At 43.3% G+C, this 20,073-nt stretch overlaps 2 protein-coding genes across 3 annotated transcripts in view; one reads left to right on the forward strand and one right to left on the reverse strand.

The window, feature by feature from the left end:
* Positions 1–6,161: 6,161 nt before the first annotated feature.
* Positions 6,162–13,748, reverse strand: rfc4 (replication factor C (activator 1) 4). Of its 2 annotated transcripts, none has more exons than XM_037771186.1 (11): positions 13,526–13,748; positions 12,691–12,814; positions 11,474–11,552; positions 10,513–10,592; positions 10,257–10,376; positions 10,029–10,172; positions 9,826–9,946; positions 7,716–7,841; positions 7,526–7,606; positions 7,165–7,278; positions 6,162–6,595 (listed from the first exon to the last, which is right to left on the reverse strand). In XM_037771186.1, exons 2-11 carry the CDS (start codon positions 12,804–12,806, stop codon positions 6,500–6,502), a joined length of 1,077 nt encoding a protein of 358 aa, XP_037627114.1. In that variant the 5' UTR covers positions 12,807–12,814; positions 13,526–13,748; the 3' UTR covers positions 6,162–6,499. The 2 variants fall into 2 exon arrangements, with proteins under 2 accessions (XP_037627114.1, XP_037627113.1); XM_037771185.1 differs by having other exon boundaries at positions 13,490–13,748.
* A 4,213-nt stretch (positions 13,749–17,961) lies between these two features.
* The window catches only part of mcf2l2 (MCF.2 cell line derived transforming sequence-like 2), a 143,070-nt gene continuing 140,958 nt past the window's right edge, over positions 17,962–20,073 (forward strand). Inside the window, exon 1 of the mRNA XM_037770424.1 lies at positions 17,962–18,218. Within this exon, the coding sequence (XP_037626352.1) occupies positions 18,140–18,218 (79 nt within the window). The 5' untranslated portion in view covers positions 17,962–18,139. The remainder of the gene's footprint in view (positions 18,219–20,073) is intronic.

Raw genomic sequence — 20,073 nt, forward strand, 5'->3', positions numbered from 1 at the left:
CGAGTTTTTCATGTTTCTCAAGTACAATTTTGTTTTTGAAGAGCTTAACACAATGTACCACACAAATTACTGTTTAACATCATGTGCCGCTTAAAATATCTCAGTGAGAGAAGCTCAGAAAGATACACATAAGGTGTCTGAAACATAGCGTTTTATATGTATTACGGTGCTTGCTATTGGTCGTGTTAGTAATTGCAGTAGCAGTGTTAGGGGTACTGATAAAAAGCGTGGTGGAAGATGGGACCACTGAGGCGGTGCATCTCTATACCTTGCTTGGAGGTCGCCCATGTCGACCAGCCGGGGGGGAGCTGGAAGAAGTTGACTCTGGGAAAGGGACAGCCGCTATTTGTAAAAAAAAATAAAATTTGTGGAATTTGGCTGCTATTTGCTTGTGGATTGGACAATACATTTGTGAACACCATAAAATACTCCTACTTTTCATATACCGGTGCTGTAGTACTCAAGACTAGTTTCAAGACTACTTCTTGAAGGTCTCGGTCTCGTCTCGGAATCCACATTTTTACTCGGCCTCGACTCAGTCTCGGATAGAGACGACTCAGGATTTTTTTTCAAGACCGGTCAAGACCACGACTGTGGGGATATCACTTAATTGCCTGTGCACTGATTTATTAGTTAACATCATCACTGTGTTTAGGCAGGGCTCAGTCTCGCCTTGCCTTGGTCTTGGTCTTGACTCAGTCTCGCCCTGCCTTGGTCTTGGTCTAGACTCAGTCTAGTCTTGGTCTTGGTCTTGGTCTTAGTCTTGACTCAGTCTCGTCCTGTCTTGGTCTTGGTCTTGGTCTTGACTCAGTCTCACCCTGTCTTGGTCTTGACTTGCTCTGAACCCCTCAAAGTCTTGGTCTTGTCTGGGTCCTGATACACTCTGATCTTGGTCATGACTTGGTCTCGGTTTAGGTGGTCTTGACTGTCAACACTGTCATATACATTTGCAAATTGGCGCATTTGTCACCAATACTGAGACTAAATACTAAAAAAGGAGGTCATGGACCAGAAAAGCTTGATGAACCCGGGGTGAGAGGATACATTTACTCTTTTTTAAAAAAAAAAATGTATTATACATACATGTACACACACGTAACATGACGATATCAAGAAGGAAAGGAAAAATAAATAACTAAATAAAAAGAAGAGCGCAATCACGGCTTACAACAAACATTTTAAATATATTAACGACTGACAGCAGTCGCACAAAATATCCATTCCACATTGCATGTCATTTCAGCATAGACATAATTTATTCATGGACAGTCAGACTCCACAAGAGTGTGTGTCGCGACAGAATGCGGTGCGTTCAGGAATGACCTGATAGAAGTCCAAGGACCTTCAAGGCCACTGTCCAGTTTTTAAAGAGTTGTGGCCGCTTGTTCCATTGAGACCAAGTCCAGGTATTCCTTAAGCCAATTGTCCAAACTGAAACAGTTAGGTTTCCTCACTTTCAAGAGGCTAGAGACATGTACTTATTATTTTCAGCTATAATTTTTGTTCTAACCACCTCCAACTATCTTCTTCACAGTGCTTTGAGTACGCCCATGATAGTGCGTATCTGCCATTATAGGATAAATAATATGAATAAACATCGGTTATACCTAAGCCTCCCAAATTTCTAGGTGTTTTAATTTTTTTCAGACTTATTCTCATCATTCCACAAAACATATTGAATAATTTGTTTATTTCCTTAAACCACTGCTGAGGAAACTTTAGAGGAATTGCAGAGGTGAGGAAAGTTAGTCTTGGGAGTATATTCATTTTAATAACTTCTGCTCTCCCAAAACAATGATAAAGGCATAGTCATCCATCTCTTAAGATCTTGATTTACAGTTTTCAGAAGCTTCGGTCCTCTCAGGTCATATATTTTTTCAACCGGAGATCTGATAATGATATTGAGATATTTCATCCCCTGTCTCTTCCATACAATGGGAGTAGAAGCCAAATCTGCTGGGTGTGTAAGATGGTTAAGCGGAATGGCCTCACTCTTACCCCAGTTAACCTTATAACCAGAGTACTGGCTGAAATGATCAATTACTTTTAGAAGGTGTGGGACTGAGTCATCTGGGTGGGATAATGTTAAAAGAATGTCGTCAGCATAAAGATAAGTTTTAAATTCATACCCAAAAAGGCTGATACCAGTTATGTTTAGATTGGCTCTGATAAAACATGCTAAAGGTTCGAATGCTAGAGTGAAAATAATTGGAGAAGCTGGACAACCCTGTCTGGTGGACCTGAAAATCTGAAAGGGGGGCAATATCATACCATTGGTTTTGACACATGCAATTGGTTTGTGATAAAGAGCCTTAATCCAGTGTAGACAGGTTGGGCCAAAACCAAATTGTTTTAGTGTGTGAATAAACATTTTTGAGAGTTACAAGTTCTTTTGACATGGTCATGGAGCATATACTGTATATTTGTATTCTGGGGGTATCGTTCCTATGCAGAGGGTAGTTCAGTTTATTTATTGACTACACTGAGGGCGTTTTATATTTTAATAATTTATTTATTTATTGTGTTGAGTTGATTGTTCTACTTATTTTGTACTGTAATTACCTTGTGCCTTTTGTACCTTTTTTCTTTTCTTAAAGCTGACTCGGTGTAAACTGCTCAGAATTCCAATATACTTAGGTGCAAATGGCAAATAAAACTCTTGAATCTTGAAATAAATAAGGCCATTCTATCCTATCAAATGCTTTTTCAGCATCCAGTGATAATGCTACTGCTGGATGCTGAAGTGAAAATTCTCCTCATGTTGTTGGAGGCAAGACGACCAGCAATGAAACCCACTTGATCTGTGTGAATTAAAGAAGGGACCACTTTATCGAGGCACATTGCAAGCATCTTTGCAATTATCTTGTAATCATTATTCAGCAGACTTAGAGGACGGAAGTTATTCATCTGTAGGTGGTCTTTATCTGGTTTTGGTAACACTGAGATCATAGCTGAGCGCATGATGCAGGGCATTTAATGGTTAGCAATAATATCATTATACAGTAAATTTAGGAAGGGGGACAGTGCTTTGATTGCAGACTTAATCTCAGACTTAGTCTCAGCGACTTCGCTTTCCAAATATTCCTTATCAGTGTTCTTCAACACAGGCAAATTCAAAGTTTTGAAAAAGTCATTGGCTTCCTCTGAATTAAATTTACATTCCGACTCATACAATTTAGAGTAATAATTTCGAAAAGCCATGTTTATTTGCTTTGGTTCACATGTTAAAGATCCTTTGCAGTTATAGATGGCAGGGATAGAATGATTGCTCTCCATTTGTTTCAGTCTGAACGCCAACATTTTAGCAATTCAGACCTAGAGAGTGACATTGATTTTTTTAAGATCCAGATTATTAGGATCCTCCATATGTTGTTTATCTATTTTTTTAAGTTTGGTCATTTTGCAGCAGAAGATCTAATGATCCACCCTCTACAAGTAACTTTAAATGCCTCCCATGCCGTCTATACAGAAGAAACAGAATTCAGGTTTACAACAAAAAAGTGTGATATTTTGTCCTTTACTGATGGAACAAACTTCTCATCCCCTATCAAGGTATTGTTGAACTTCCAATATTTTGTTTTATAAGAGTTTAAAAGAGGAGAAATGTTACAGAAATAGGGGCATGATACGATATTAATATATTGTATATCTCAGCATTAATCACATTCTCATTTAAGATATTTGACATTAACAAATAGTCTATCCTGGAGTAAGAATTGTGGACCTTAGAATAAAAAGTATATTCACGGCAGCTTGGATTAGGACAACGCCTTATATCCGTTAAACCTAGAGGATTCTGAATTTCTCCAAAAGCTGCAGATAGGGTGACATCTGCTGGAAGGGGACGGTTTGAGCGGTCTGTTATTGGGTCACAAACTGAGTTAACGTCTCCACCAAGCAGCACAGGATCACTAGTGAACCTGGATAGTAGTACAGATAATGTCAGGACAGGAATGCCACTTGCCTAGAGTTCGGATTATATATATTAACAAAGGTATATTTTTTATTTTCAAGAAGACCAGAAATCACAATATATCTCCCTTCCTTGTCAGCAATTAACTCTATTCATTTAAAAGAAACACTTGGCCTACCCATCTTTGCTTTAATTTGTGTGATTCCACCTCATTTAAATGAGTTTCGTGTAGCATTGCAACGTCACATGCCAAATGAGAAATTATTTTGCTCCGCTTCACTTTATTTGACACCCCATTTACATTCCATGATATCAACTTAATAGTATTAGTTCCCATTAAAGGGACTGTTTGTAAGTTTTTAAGCGTATAAATGTACCGGGTCGCGACACATGCGCGCTCGCGTGTGGCTGAAGTCCCTGCTCCTCTGCCTGCCTGCCTTCACTAACACACCACGCGCGTTCTCACTCTCTCGCTCCACCTCTAGACGTGAACGTGCGCTCACTCCACACTGCAGAAGAGTTCGTTTAGCTCTGAGAATATCTAGTGAATGTACAGTGGACGTTTGTGCAGAAATAACTGCTGCAGCTCCTCCAGACCAACAGAGGTTTCCCGTGTCTTGTGAAGTGACGGGGCTCCGCAGAGAGAAACGTTATCGTCTCCAACCGGGTGCTGGTGTCTTCCTGTTCACTCCGGACGCAGTCGGGAGGCGATTTCTCTTCGTTCGGAACGTTTCTCTTCCTGCTTCAACTGAAGCAGGAAAAGCCAACACTAGGATCAGCAGTGATTCATGGAGAGACCTCCGTCTGGTCAGCTAACATTACTGCTAAGCAGGTGAAATATAGAGCGATATTGTGGTTTTAGCTGACGTGTGTCGCGTCACTGTTTTGAGCGATGCTCGTTCATGTCTATGTAGAGCGAACACTAGCGCGAGCCAAACGCTGACTTTCCTTGACTTAACGGCCACAGGTGTCGCTGTTAACAAGCATTTCTGAAAGTTGCAAATAGTCCCTTTAAGTGTGAAATTTATATATTAGCCCAATACTCACTTATTTTTCATAGCTACTGAGACTGCTCTGCACTTCAAGGGAAAAGGGGAAAAAGAAAAAAGGAGACAATACAAACACAAAATGCAAAAAACACATAATATTGCCAGTAGGCAATAAAAATAATAAAAGAATAAGAGAAGAACAGTAAATCCCTCTTCTGACCATGACCCAACAGCGACTGGGTGAGGGCATGTCAACACATGACCAGAACTAACTTGATTGGGCTGTCAATTTAGATACAAAATAAACAATAATAACTGGTCGGGGATCAGTAACTTAAGCCCGAGAAGCGCATCTTGAAATGTCAACCTGTCGTAACAATATTAAAGACTAATGGAGCTGAACAGCTCTTTAACAAAAAACAACAACAGCAACTTACAATTAGTTGACATTAGATGCACGATTCTCTCTCCTTCAAAATTTTAACTTAACCGAATACAGATGACGCATCGTCAAGTCTTTGGATGCTTCATCAGGAGTTTTGTAGATGTATTTCTTTCCATCCACTGTGACAATGAGCCTCGCGAGATATAGAACGCCATAGCGGAGACCGGCTCCGCAGAGTTTCATCTTTATATCAGCATACTCTGCGCGCCTCTGCTGGATTTCCACCGGCAGATCCTGGTACACATGGAAAGGTTTGCCTTTTCTTCTTGGAGACTGCTCCCAGCATCAGCTGGTGGTCGCTCCATTTTAGAATGCGTATGATATATGATCTTGGAGGTTCTGTTGAGCTTGGATGGTGACGAGGACTCCTGTGATGTCTGTGGATCTCGGGCACTGGGTCTGTTGCACGTAAATCCAGGTTATATCGCAGGATCTCTCCCATCTCTTTGCCAGGGTCATCGGTCTCCAGTAGGCATTCTTCCAGTCCTCAGCACCAGGTTATTCCTACGGCTGTGTGATTCAAGGTATGTAACCTTTGATTTCAAGTTCTTTACCTGCTTTGTGAGGTCTTTAATGGACTTCTCGTTTCTCAGCGTTGCACTCTGTTTAGTATGGCGCGAGTGTCTCTTTTAAGGTCTTTTATGGAATTATTCAGCTCTTCAAACTTTCTGTGAAATGATTCTTTAATGCCTCTGACCTGTTCCAGTATATCTTGTGCCATATATACACATATATACATCTTGTGATACATTTACTCTTGCTGTGGATTTAGTGCATGTCCTAATCATGAGCAGTGACTTCAAGGAAACAAATATGCAAAAAACTATTTATTACTTTCAAAAATGCAAAAAGTGTACAAGGATGTGTTTTTAGCTACATGAATGAAAATGAATACAGAGACATGTGATGGGTGATTTAACAGCAAGAGAGGTTTTGAAAGCCATGTTCACGTGGTCGTGTCTTACACCTCGACAGATGTGGTCTCTGACAGTAAACACCACCACTAACATCTAGTGTCTACTGGAGGACGTCCCAAACCACAACTGTGAACGAACTCTGCTGAATCAGAGTGAAGTGCCGATGTCTCAGTTGGTCCTGCTGGATGCGGATGACAGTACTCTCTCTGGGGAGAGTATGCTGCTTTGTGGAGATCTAGTTGTTCTGGGAGGCCTGCTGCATGATGACTGAACACAGACTCAACATCTGCAGGTACTCATCTGCACCGTCCGACAGGCACTTCCCCACAACCTGAACCAGAGAGGAGACACAAGCACAAACTGAGGGTTTATAAAAGGTACAAGTCCACCTGAAGGACATATCAGAGTGTGGCTTGATGCGGTAGTGGGTGTTCCACGGTGTTCGGGCACACACTGTTTACACATCGATTACATTACTTGCCCACCTCCCCAACGACATAAAACCCATTTAGTTAATTCCGCAATTCATCAAATGAGAAACCTCACATTTGTAAAATACTCAGTGTGTTATAAATACGTTAAAGCGCTCTACAGATATTGAGCATCATCGATGAATAGCTCTTCTTGTAAAGTGTTCGGCATACTCGGTAAAACCGGTGTTGTCACAAGTTTATTTACCGGTGGCAACATTTTCCTCTCTGTCACATCACTACCAATGACCATCACAGGCATCGTATGGTACCTTTGATACTGTAGAAAAAGAGTACCGTCGCTTTTTTAAAATTTTGGCATCGACTTGGTCCCGACGTATCGGTTCTCGTGACATCCCTAACAACAATTACAATATTAACTTAACAAAGAAAAGCTAGAGTCAAACAGCAGCTCCACCAGATCACTTACCGCCATCTTCTCTGTGATGGCTGACTTCTGCTTGTCACTCAGGTCCTGCTCTATGATAGACTCGTGGAGCTGACCCAGGATCTGTGTGGCTGAATAGCCGTCATCCACCATGTTCTAACAGAGGAGACATTAAACATGTGAGCAGGGGACATAGGAGTGAGGGAAAGCTCATACAGTACATGTCAATATCAGGATACATCACAGAGGAAAAGGCCTTTTTATGATCATTAAATGCTGTCTTTATTTTTCTGTCTCTGGCCTGAACGAATAACAAAAAAATAAAAGCATGTCTCACTAAAAAACGCTGCCAATTTAGGACACAATCACAGGGACAAAGCACTTGACATGTCGCAACACCTACCCTGACGGCAACCTCGAGTTTCTCAAATGTTCCTGTGAAGCATATCTGGAGCAAGTTGTCAATCCTCTTGGGAGGGATAACCTACAGTGTAGGAGAGCACAACGACAGGGTGACATGACTGGCGAGGAAGGGTTTTCGACGTGCAGGACATTTCAAGTACGGTTATATGACACAAACAAGTATGTCTCACCCCGGCTATTTCAATGACGGCGCCCTCTGTGATCTCCTTGTCGACGTTGAGGCGTGCAGCACTCTGGAGGAAGGTTATGGCTTTCCGCAGGTCTCCCTCAGACACCCTCACCAATGCTTCTATACTCTGGAGGAACACAAACGGTCACACCTTGACTACTCCGGCTGTACAGACACTGCAGTTCTCTGCCAGACTTGAAGCCCAAAAACATTCTTCAGGTTGCAGTTATATGAGCGAGGTGCGTGCCGTTTACGTGGCCGGTGTAGACCGCAGCATTGGTTAAAAGGAAGTGTATCTGTTCCATCAGACAAATGTCCAAAGGTTGAAAACCGTGGCTGAAATGCATCCTGCGTTGACCTGGTGTAAGCTGTGGAAAGACACGTTCCCGAACACTGTTTAAGAGGACTAAAAGATCAAATTAACTCAACTAGGCAGGATGTCTACCATTAGAAACACTACAGGATGGCTAGCATCTTCTTATTCATCTTGTGTTAACTTGCCCTACTGTCCTCCCTGAAGGGGGCAGGGGGTAACATGCTGCCAACATAAGGGGGCTTCTCTTTTTTCCAAGTTCGCTATGGAGCCAAAACGATTCACGATTATTCCCTTACACATGTAGGTTGTTGTTTGTGGTGTTTGTTGCGCCCCTCCTCAATTGGGATTTGACAGCTGGGTAAAAAGTCATAGTGCAGTGACTGGACGGGCCTCTAAAGGAGACGTCTCATTGGCTCCCTACGGTCACCGTGTTGGCTACCCCTGCCTTAAAGGGGAGGTTCACATTTTCTTAAAACAATACGCGGGTGCCCATATGTACATTGAAACTGTTTTTTTCTTGCTGTAATCATTCTTCTGTTTATACTGGCCATTAAAAGATCCCTTCCCTCTAACATGCTGCCAATGAAACTGATGGAGGAAGTCCGTGCTACACGCAAAAAATATACTCTTTGTTCTCAAATTGTGCTCTAGGAAACTACTGTGGTCTAATAACCCCTCTAGTAATGTTCAGAATCATACCTTTTCATCAATTTCATTCTTTTTTAAAACACTATACTTTTTCTACATCAACACAACCGCTGACTAGCGAGTCTACTGTTCGTAATTATGCTCTTAGAAACGTTTAAGGATGCTTTCACATTAGGGACCTGGACCCGGATCCGAGTACACTTATTCCCAAAGTCCAGTTCGATTGATTAGCGTGAACGCTCCGTACCGTACTCGGGCAACGGTTCGTCTATCTGTACCCGACTCCACTTGAAAAGGTGGTCTGGATTACGGATCGTGTGCACTCGGGTACGGTTCGCATCAGGTGTGAAAGCCAACCGTACCGAAACACGGAAGTGGACCGCTATTTAACGCGAGCAACGTTAGCATTTAGCGAGTAGTTTTGAAAGGGCAGGCTTTTTTTTCAACGCCGCCGGTCTCCTCCGAAATCTTTATACATAAAACAGTTTCATATTTATGTCTGTATCTGCGGCGCAGCATGTACCGATCTCATCCTCTGAGCTGCACGGCCGTGGGTGATACAGCAGGAAGGCCGGCGAGAGGTTCCTTAAAATATAAACAATAGTAGGCGATGGGGTCGGGCGATGTTTGTTATTTTATTTAGCTGATATAACGGTCTGTCTCGGAAGAACGAGAGCTGCTCAGTTCTTCAGCGGGCAGAGAGAGAGAGAGAGAGACAGCGGGGGGAGACAACGTGTAAAGCGGCATATTTTCACATCAAACTCTGTGAAATAAGAGTTTATTTAAACCAAACTAGAGTTGGTGATTGTTGGAAAGACTAACGTCGACAGTAGTGGTGAGTTTTATTTTGTTTCTGTCCAGTTTGAATGAAGTGTTTTATGATGCTTTGCTACTAGAACAGCTGATCTCAACATAAACAAATACACGTGGATGATGACGCAAGTGTACTCGAGGTACGGAACAACTTTACTAATGTGAAAGCTGAGCAGAGAGGGGGGGACGGGGGGGGGGGGGGGGGGACGGGGGGGGGGGGGGGGGGGGGGGGGGGGGGAATCGTACTCGGGCACGGTCCAGATCAATCGTACCTCATGTGAAAACGCCCTAAGATGGAGACTTATTGTACGCTGTCATATTCTTTCTCTTTTACCTCTTTGGTGTACTTGAGGTTCTCCTTCCCGCAGATGTCCAGCAGGCGCTCTTCTTGGATCTGATTGGCTAGAGGTTTGAAGCGAAACTTGGAACATCTGGAGGTCAGGGGCTCAATAATCCTAGAGAACACACAGCAGGGGTCAGGACCAGACACACAGACGACGTGTTCAGTGTGTTCCTGATTGTGACAAGTCAGCTGACCTGCTGATGTAGTTACAGATGAGGCAGAAACGGGTGGTGCGGGACTCCTTCTCCATGGTCCGCCTGAGAGCGGCCTGAGCCGGTCTCGTCATGGAGTCCGCCTCGTCCAGGATGATGATCTTAAAAGGAGGACACGGCTTCCCACTGCAAATACAGCAAAACACAGTGACTGGAAGTTTCAGACATCTCAACACAGCGACCTCTTTCTGAGCATCAATGCTGACTCACTCTGGGCGAGTCCCGGCCACGGTGAGCTTAGCAAAGTTCTTGACCTTCTCTCGGACCACCTGGATGCCTCGTTCGTCGGAGGCATTGAGCTCCAGCACCCTCTGTTTGTACAGCTGTGGACTGGAGGAGACACATGGGGGAGGAGGACGCCATTCATACCAGAGAACACAGGTGAATGATCAAACTTTATGGAGATTAAAAAGAGCTGAAATGTCTGCGTGCGTCTTACCCACGACTCCACGAACAGTTCACTCACCCATAAAGTTCTCTGGCAGCAGCTAAGATGGTCGAGGTCTTTCCTGTTCCAGGAGGGCCATAGAAGAGCAAGTTGGGAAGCTGCAATTCAAACCAAACACGGGTGAAACGATGCCCTCCTGGCTTTGTAGGACGACACAGAGTGGCTGCATGGTTTCGCAGATGTTTGTGTACCGTTATGTGAATACTGATTTCATTTCTGTTGCTTACTAATCGCCTTTATGTTGATGCAACATTAACGCTTTATTGTGATATCGTTATTGAGAATGTTAAGTTTCTCTCAAAGTGCAGAAAGGAAGAAATCCAATCCAACAACATTATTATTAGTAGTTATTCTCAGACGGATATCGCTGTTTGTTGTGTGTAGGGGTGTGTGTGTGTACAGTAGTGCAGACAGACAGACAGACAGACAGACACAATAACATGTCAGCCTGCTGCTCAGCAAAGCCTCCAATACATAAGAATATTTCTCACTGAAGCTTCGAAGCCCTAAAAACTGGTCTTCAGGACAGCCCTAGTAGAATCTATGTCTACGTGCTCAAAGACACTTCCAAATGTGGACGTGGAGTCGGGTATATTTTATGTTTTACTTATTGTCAAATCACATGAAAAGAACAAAACCAACAACGAATGCGTCTCCTAACAAGTATTGTGTTTTGTGTGTGTATATCACAGCCTGATGTCGCCTCTTCCTCTGAGCCATAGTTAAAACACATCAGTGAGCTTCACGGTGTCAGTTGCTGACATGTTCCTTCATCACCATGAACACTATCCAGTCAGATTTATGTCATATGTCGCAAACATGATAAAACATGTTCACGGGCAAATAATGGAGCTCTCTACAGCCGTGTAATAAGACCTGTTAACATGGACGCTGAAATAAAAAAAACAACAGGTTCTGCAGCTGCCACACGTTGCTGACGTTCCCTGTGTGACCCGGGGCTTAAGAGCCTGATACTTACATCTGCTCCTTGCAGAGACTTCTTCAGCACTGCTACCACCTCATCCTGAAAGGCCACCTCATCAACACACTTGGGCCTGCTGGGATTTGGAAAAACACAGCCTGTTAATATTTATTTAGCATGCCGGCTCACTATTTAATTAGACACAGTTGATATAGCCATGCAATGGTAGGATTCATCATCAGCACACATTATATACACTCAGTGGGGCACCTTTATTAGCTACACCTGTACAATCTAATGCAATCCAATACATCATTCCTGCCGTAACATCTATCTTTACGGCGCTCATCGAACGTTCAGTTTTTGGTGATATTGTCGAAAATGTGTCAATTCAGTTCTGTGTTTATTACTGAAGTTATAGGGGGGGGCAGAATATTAGAAACACCTAAATATAATATAATGCACAGCAGCACAACATCCTAGTGATGTTACGTGCTGTGCCGAGGCTTCGGAGCGTGTGTCGAGTAACGCAGGAAGTTTTCTGATTAGCGCGCATCGAGGCTTGTATCGTTTTAGACAAATGACGTCATTGAAGACGCCCGAAGCCGAAATACAGTTGAGAATTTATTATTCCTGAATAAAAATATAATTTTCCTGTAGTTACACAAGCACATTCACTGCCACATGTCTGGAATATATATCGGCGTGTTTTACTCTATTTGACCGACAGGTGGTTTCGTGTGCATAAGAAGCCCAGATGAAGCCTCGCGAGATGAACCTTTTTGCGAACCAATTTGCTGGAGAGCTTCAGTGCTTCATGAAGCTTCATCTCGCCATCACTACAACATCCCACACCTATTGACCTCAATGCTAAGACTCTGAAAGAATCTGTGAAAGAGCTCTCATCGCCCTGAAGGGGATTCTTTCACAACAATGTCCCGCTAGCTGTACATTATCCCGCTTATTACACAGCTACTTACTGAAGAAATCAATATTTTGACACAAAAACGGTCCGCCAGAGTCCGACATCAGAACTGCGCCCATAGCGACGGTCTGTTATACAGAAATTACAGAACGCCGTTATTGACCAATCAGAATAAAGTATTCAACACAGCTGTGTAATACATCCGTTTTGATATACCATCAACCTCTGGTTCTTCCATTAATTTGAGTTTTTGTTGTTGGGCGATGTGTAACGTCTATAACGTGAATATTGACTTATTACGACATGCACAAAAGCGGTATACAGTACACCTTTAGGGGTTCATACTTACTACTTTTCTACCCAAGGAATAGCCTTGGCTTTCTTCTCTGTACTGGGTCCTGCTGCTGCCTTGTCTTTCTGAGGTCTGGTAGTCTGAACAGTCGATCCTTTCAAAAAGGCCTGCATGACTCCTCCTGAGTTTGGTAAAAGCAGCAGACACACACACACACACACACACACACACAAACAAAAATATTAGCTAAAAACAAAGCTGCAGCACAAAGCTTTCCTTGAATAGAAGACACATCATGCAGATGTAACATGTGATGGTTATTCAGAGGGTCAAACTATTGGACCACAAGTACTGCAGACTGCTGATGGTCAAAGTGATTCACTTAACTACTAACTAACATGAGAAGCTGAGAGTGCAGTCAACATGTCAAACAACATCTCCATCTCTGCGATAAACACAACAGCTGCATTAATGTGAGAGACCTGGTTTGTGCCAAACTCCATTAAAAACTTCAATAATTAAATTGAATTAAATAATTGATTTCACCTTGTATGTTTTTTTTGTCACTAAAAGGTCAAAACTCAACAAAACTGTGACATTCAACAGCTTCATTTCAACGATCTGACCGTTTTGAGTGCAACATCCGGGTACTTTGAGTGCACTGCATTTTGCCGTACTTCCCTATTGGAACGCACTTATGCACTCAAAGTAGTGAGTGTAAGTACAGAAGTACGCGGATTGAAACTACAACCTGTCAACTAACGTTAGCTGTTAGCTCAGTTAGCCAGTTAGCCTGGTTACTATAGAGACGCTAGCTAGCAGCGTTAGCCACTGTTAGCTGTTGATTGATACTTACTTTATGTATCAACCCGCTGTCCACACAGACTCTGACCTTAATATCCTGCAGTCGGAGCTAACAGCCTAACGACGGTGTTACTGGTAACCGGCTGTCTCTCAGGTCGGTGTAGTCCGGTTGTTTGTTGACATGTGGAGCAGCAGCAGTCTTCCCGCCCTGGCAGAGCAAACTACTTCCGCCGACGACATCTCCTGGCTTCCAATCAGCTGCTGCGAATGCTGGAGTTGGTCCCGCCCCCTCCTCTCCTCCTCTTCCCACTCAGGTCCCTTCTCTTTTCTCTCCTTTCTCGTCCCCCTCTCCTCTTTCTCCTCTTTCTCTTCTCTCATCTTCCTCCCCTCTCCTCTTTCTCCTCTCTCCCCTTTCTCCTCTCCATATTGTGTCACCCTCTCATCTCCTGTTACTTCTCTTGTTACATTCCAAACGGTTTGATTGGATGAGAATGATCCAAATATAAATTATCAGCATTTTTGCCAGATAAGATAAGATAAGATATTCCTTTATTAGTCCCACAGTGGGGAAATGTGCAGTGTACAGCAGCAAAGGGGATAGTGCAAACAAAACAAGAAGCAGCAGTAAAAACAAAAATCAAGATACAACACAGTAAAAAAAATAAAAAATAGACAGACATATAAAATATGAACAATTTAATTAGAAGGAATAAAAAATAGGAACAATATAAACAGTTTTGACAATAAACAGACTATTAACACAATTGCACAGGTGGAAATATGATATTGCACAGTGATTGGAATGAAATTGCATCTGAAAATATTGTACAGTATGAATTGAAGTTGCACCTGAGTAGTACTGATAGACAGCCGTGTACAGTAAAGTGCAGTTATTGTCAGTTTTTAGTGTGTATGTGGTCTACTGGGAGCAGTGCTGGTTGTGGAGTCTGATAGCTGCAGGAAGGAAGGACCTGCGATCAAAGAACATGATGTTTATGGATTTGGAATTTACAAAAAGCAGATTCACCTTGCTAAGTCAACAGTGTTGCACATATGAGCACAATAATGCTTTAATTCAGGGGTTCTCAACCTGGGAGTCGGGACCACCAAGGGGGTCGCCAGATTCTATCTGGGGGTCGCCAGATGGTTGTGGAGAAAAAAATAAACTAACATCGCCTATTAAAAATAAAATAACATATTTTAGACTGGGGAATGTTTTTGACATTACATCACCTGTACCATAATTAGCCTCAGAATAGATTTTATTGAGTGTGTTTGTGAGAGTCAAAGTGTGCTGCACATGAGTTTCTGATGGGGTGTTTCCGCTGGGCTGGGAGGAGATAAAAACGTCAAAGAACGCATAAAAAATCCACACTGGACAACGCCTAGGAGCTAGCTGTTCAAACGAAACACCAACCTGATTATTCTGGAGGGTCGCGACTCATACATGTGCTTTAATGGATGAGTCAACACAGTGGATGCCGCACGCGTTGCTCAGGATTATGCTCTGTTTGTCTGCCAGCTGCTGTTCCATTGATGCTGCATGTTTCTGTTGTTTGAAAGCCTTCACGCTGTAATTGGCTGGCAGAGTGGCAGGGTGGGGCCGAGTGCAGATGTCTCTGGTTAATGGTCGTCTCCCAGGCAATCACCACGGTCCCAGTGGACGTAGGCTGATGGAGAGATGCTAATGCCCCTGCCTGGCATTATTGGCTATAATCAAAATGTGGAGTGGAATCAGCTCCAATGGCCTCTGGTAACACTGAATGAACCCAGGCAGCCACAGCATTAATGAGCCCTCATGTGACAGGATGGTGAAACGCTTAGCAAAGATGAATAATAATAATAATAATTAAGAATAATATCTATTTTCTTTAATTAAAAAAATATATAATTTGAATATCAATATAATATGAACTCAAGAAGTATGATTAAAGTGGCAGTAGGCAGTTTATTTTTGGCATCATTGGGCAAAAATCCCATAATAACCTTTCAGCATATTGTACTTCAAGTGTTCTGAGAGAAAACTAGACTTCTGCTCCTCCTCCTGGCTCTGTTTTCAGGCTTTAGAAAATCTAGCCCGTGACGGGAGACTTTGACCAATCACAGGTCATTTCATTGAGAGAGAGTGTTCCTATTGGCTGTGCATTGGTCATGTTACCGGTACTTGGTGTTCCTTCAAGCCATCTCAACCTGATCTCAACATCATTTTACAGCTAAACCGTGCACGATGATTCTGAAAACATTTTAGGAGAGAAATAGGCATTACAGCAACAGAATATTGATTCATATTTGATCAGCGCTGCCTAGTTTGACCGTTTGGTCGGAGTTCGCGAGTGATTGACAGCCGGCTCTCACAGACGGCAGCTGGACAGCAGACCTCAGATCAACTCTTACTGCTAGTTTTCCTCCGGTCTGTGAAATCTTGCAGATGCCGTTAGGAGCACCGGATGACACAGAGGAACATGTTTTTTTTCAGGTTACCTGTTTCATGCACTACTGTCAGGATATAGCGACCGTTTTATAAAAATAACTTTTTTTAATCATATTTGCTCCAATCTCGTCTACTTCAGCTTTACGTTAAGGGTAATTAAATCATGACAGACTACAACTTTGTTATTATAAAACAGGTGCATCTTCTTCCCCCACGACGCAGGAAGATGCCCCCGAGGGTGGGGGGACTTGTCTCCCGAGTCATTTTGATCTATACAAACATGGTATTTGTGCAGAACATTAAGTCAAACCTCAGATCTGCACGGTGCCTATACACCGTATAAAAACAATGTCGAGAGAATCTGTAGACGAGCCGACGCACGGCACGGCACGGCACGGCACAGCACGGCACGGCACGGCACGGCACGGCACCTCGGAGTGGGATGAGAACGACGGTGCTGTAATTTATCGAAACAATGTTCACGAGTGAACGAAGTTTGTCATATCTTATTTGTGAACACAGAATGAAACATTATTTAAAAGTTCTCTGAATCTGCTCGGCTCTGCTCGGCTGTGAAGTGTGTAAAATAATAAAATAATTATTTGACTAGCCTGACGGTCCTAAACGATGTTGCATAGTTTTATAGGCCTGATGACTCTGATCCGTCAGGAATAGGTTTTGAATAGCTAGTTACAGACTGTGTGGGCTAAAACACACTAGAAGCCTGATTCTCCTTTACAATAATTCTGAGTGGGTGGTGTGTGAGTGGGCCGGTCTGGACCAAAATGCCAGGGCCCACGGACGTTTTGTTTTTGACAGAGCTAAAGTGGGACTAGACCTCCTGGACATCCTGCACACCCTGCGCCCTGTTATTGGCTGCTGGAGGTTACACCCCCATGTGGGGCCTAAAGGCTGTTTGCAGACGCCCAGAAGAGTCCCGAGTAAAGCAAAATAAGAAGAAAAGAGAAAATGCAGTCAGAGGGCTGCAGGGTCTCTGTAGAATACAGACACCACCACACATTTCTAGTTGATCATAGTGATGATTGAGAGGGATTATATTAGTACCAGTCTCATTGTTTTTCAGGAAATTCTTTTTATTATACCCTTAAAAGAACCCCAACATTTTTTTGTTTAAAAATGATTTTCTGTATTATTTCCCCAACCTTAAATCTAATAAACCGGAGAATACTTCCATTTGAGGATCAGTCAGTGCTCCACTATAGTTCCAATCCATGTTCCAGGCACCAGGATTTCTCTCATGGACCTATTAACCCCCACCCTCCCCTCTGCTTCTCTGTCTCTCTCCCTCCCCCCCGCCCTGCAGGCAGGTAGAGCAGCCCTCTGATTCCCTCTTTGTGACTCAGCTTCTTTATTAGAGCAAACAGAGCATCATCAAAGCAGCAGCAGCAGCGCTTTTCAACCCGGAACCCGGGGAGTGGACTCAACATCTTCCTCACTTCCTGAGGAGCATCCTTTCATTCCTCCAGCTCCGGCACGTCTTACACAGTTTTTTAGAGTGTCTTTTTTCCCCCTTTTTTTCTTGTTTTTGCTCTGAGGATTATTGACCTGGAGGCTTCTTCTTTCTTTTTTGGATATGTCTGCCAGCATCATGGAAAGGATTGAATAACTGTCCAGGTGGCTGATGTTTTGTTGTGGACTAATTAGCTCTAATTGCAGAGTGGCTGCTTTGTTCACTGACTGACACATTTACTGACAAACTGGCTCTTTTCTGTCTGGTTTTTCCACTAACTGCCCAGTTTGCTGGCTGAGAAACAAATAGTCTCTTTTTTGTTCACGGACTGGCTGACTGACTGGGGTGTTGACCATCTGACAGATGAACCTGTTATTTTTTTTGTTCATTAAACTCGGGCTGACTGCTTGTGTTATTCCCTGACTGGCTGTCTAGGTTATTTCACCTGTGCCTGGCTTCCAAGCTTGATTATTTGTATACACAGGCTTACTATCTTGCTGACGGGGCTGGGAGTGGCTCCCCCATTGTCACCCTCAGGATTTGTGATAGAGGTGTGATGAAGGAGAGGAAAGGCTCCACATAGGAAAAGTCAAAAGAAGAAAGAACAAAAAGCAGCAGAGAGAAAAGAGGAGGAAAAACCCTCACGGGAGAAAACTGAATTAGGGATAAAAAAAGGAGGGGAGATTGTTGGGGAAGGAAGAGGTGACGAGAGGAGGCGTGGCAGCGGAGAGAGAGAGAGAGAGAGAGAGAGAGAGAGAGAGAGAGAAGGGGAGGAGAGTGGATGCAACCCACACCCTGAGATGCTGTGCTGGCTGAGAGAAGACGAGATGTCGGTCCAGGAGCTGCTACAGAGGGTGCAGTGTGTCATCACTCATGTCGGTAAGTCGTCACATTTCTCCCCCTTTTTTTTCCTCTTCTTCATATTTCACAGATGGATGGAATAAGAAGAGCTTTTGTCTCTGCTGAGGAAAATGTACGTGAGAGCTGCCTGTTGTTAGTTGAAGTGTATGCTGGAAGAGGTGTTATGAGGTTGTCTGGAAATCCTTGAATTGGTTGAAAATGTGAAGAGAAGCAGAGCAGATGAAAGCGCGGGGGGGAATCTCCATCCTCTCATCAGGACCACTGAGTGAGGAGGGAGGCAGAGGGATGCAGAGGGAGGCAGAGGGATGCAGAGGATGCAGAGGGAGGCAGAGGGGTGCAGAGGATGCAGAGGGAGGCAGAGGGGTGCAGAGGGATGCAGTGCACATGGGCAGAGGAGAAAGTATGTCATCAGGATAGAACATGAAGTTGGATCAATGTTGGTTTTTCTGTGGTTATGAGAATATTCAAAGATATATATGAGTTTATTTTATACTACAGCAAACATCCTGTACATAGCGTACATTTATCAGGGCTTTCACTACTTATTAGTGGAATTATGTGTATGCTGGTGAATGACTATCAATCATCTTAGTGCTATTCTTTTATTTACTAGATCAATATTTAATAGATTTACAACCTTATATTACTATTATTAGCTACTATGCTATATCACCGTTTTCTATCTTCTCGTCCTTTTTTGCCTTCTCCTTCCATGACTCCTTTCCTCTTTCTCTTTTCCTCGTGTCTTCTCTCGCTTCCCTTCCTTTCCATCCGCTCTGCATCTCCACCTCCACCTCCACCATCCATCCCTTCTGACCTTTCTCTCTGCCTCCCCTCTCTTTCATGTCCTCTCCTCTCCATCCATCCATCCATCCATTTTTCCTCCTCCTCCTCCTCCTCCTCCATTCTGCATCCGGGTCATTATCCCCCGGCTGGTTGTGAAGTAGGTTAATGTGCCATGCTGGAGACTATCGCACACCGTCCTCCATCACTGCACTTCCTGCATCGCATAGCGTGGGGAGTGAGGGGCAGGGGCGGAGGGGGGGCTCGTGCAGAGCGTTACTATGGAAACTGAGCCAGTTTCTGCAGAGCAAGGGGCCACCGGATTGATTTACTTGGAGCCGTGCAACTCACATGGGATGCTGCGGCATCAGTGGCTGCGTAAAGGTCTTCATTAAACTGGATGTATTTCTCACTCATATTCTAATCTTACCGAACCCCTTGTCTCCTATTTTCATATTCCCAGTGCCTACCCATTACGGAATTACGTTTACATTGATCACACATAAGTGGTTTAAACAGAACAAAGCAAAACATTATCTAACACATAAAGCTGAGATTGCCTTCTGTTCCAGGTTGTTTCAAAGATATAAAACTTCAACTTTAAATAGCCACTGCAGCTTCTGTCCATCGTCTACCCAAAAACAGCATCAGACAAGGGAATCGACTCAAACTCAAATGGTCATATAACGTACAATAAAACATGAAATGAAATTCACTTTAAACTTCTTTTTAGATCATAAACATGCATATCGTCTTCTCCTCCGGCATAGCTGTGAACCGACCTACTTCACTAGCAAAGGGTAGGATACCAGATCTCAACTGAGCACACAATGACCTCTGGCTCCTAGTTAGAAAGGACGTAGCACCATCCATAACCCTCGCTGCTTCATACTGTATATACATCTAGAAATTGTAGATGTTGAAATATATGTTCTAAGCATTTTTATACAGACTTCTCATCCTTGTTGAGTTCAAAGCTGACTTCGTTTTTGACCTTGAAAACAGCAGATGACAAAATAATCTCACAACAAGGTCCATCTAGCAGCTCCTTGGTTTTGAGCTGTTCTGGAGGCGTCATTTGACGGCTGTT

Source organism: Sebastes umbrosus, chromosome 5 (assembly GCF_015220745.1).
Source record: "Sebastes umbrosus isolate fSebUmb1 chromosome 5, fSebUmb1.pri, whole genome shotgun sequence".
NCBI lineage: Eukaryota > Metazoa > Chordata > Actinopteri > Perciformes > Sebastidae > Sebastes > Sebastes umbrosus.

Bases quoted from the DNA above. Each gene is read 5' to 3' on its own strand.
- rfc4 (XM_037771186.1), bottom strand. From the start codon at position 12,806: ATGCAGGCCTTTTTGAAAGGATCGACTGTTCAGACTACCAGACCTCAG. The intron at 10,593-11,473 runs GTAAGTATCAGG...TTTGAATTGCAG, and splicing joins AGTCTCTGCAAGGAGCAGAT to CTTCCCAACTTGCTCTTCTA. The intron at 7,279-7,525 runs GTAGGTGTTGCG...CTCCTCTGTTAG, and splicing joins AACTCGAGGTTGCCGTCAGG to AACATGGTGGATGACGGCTA.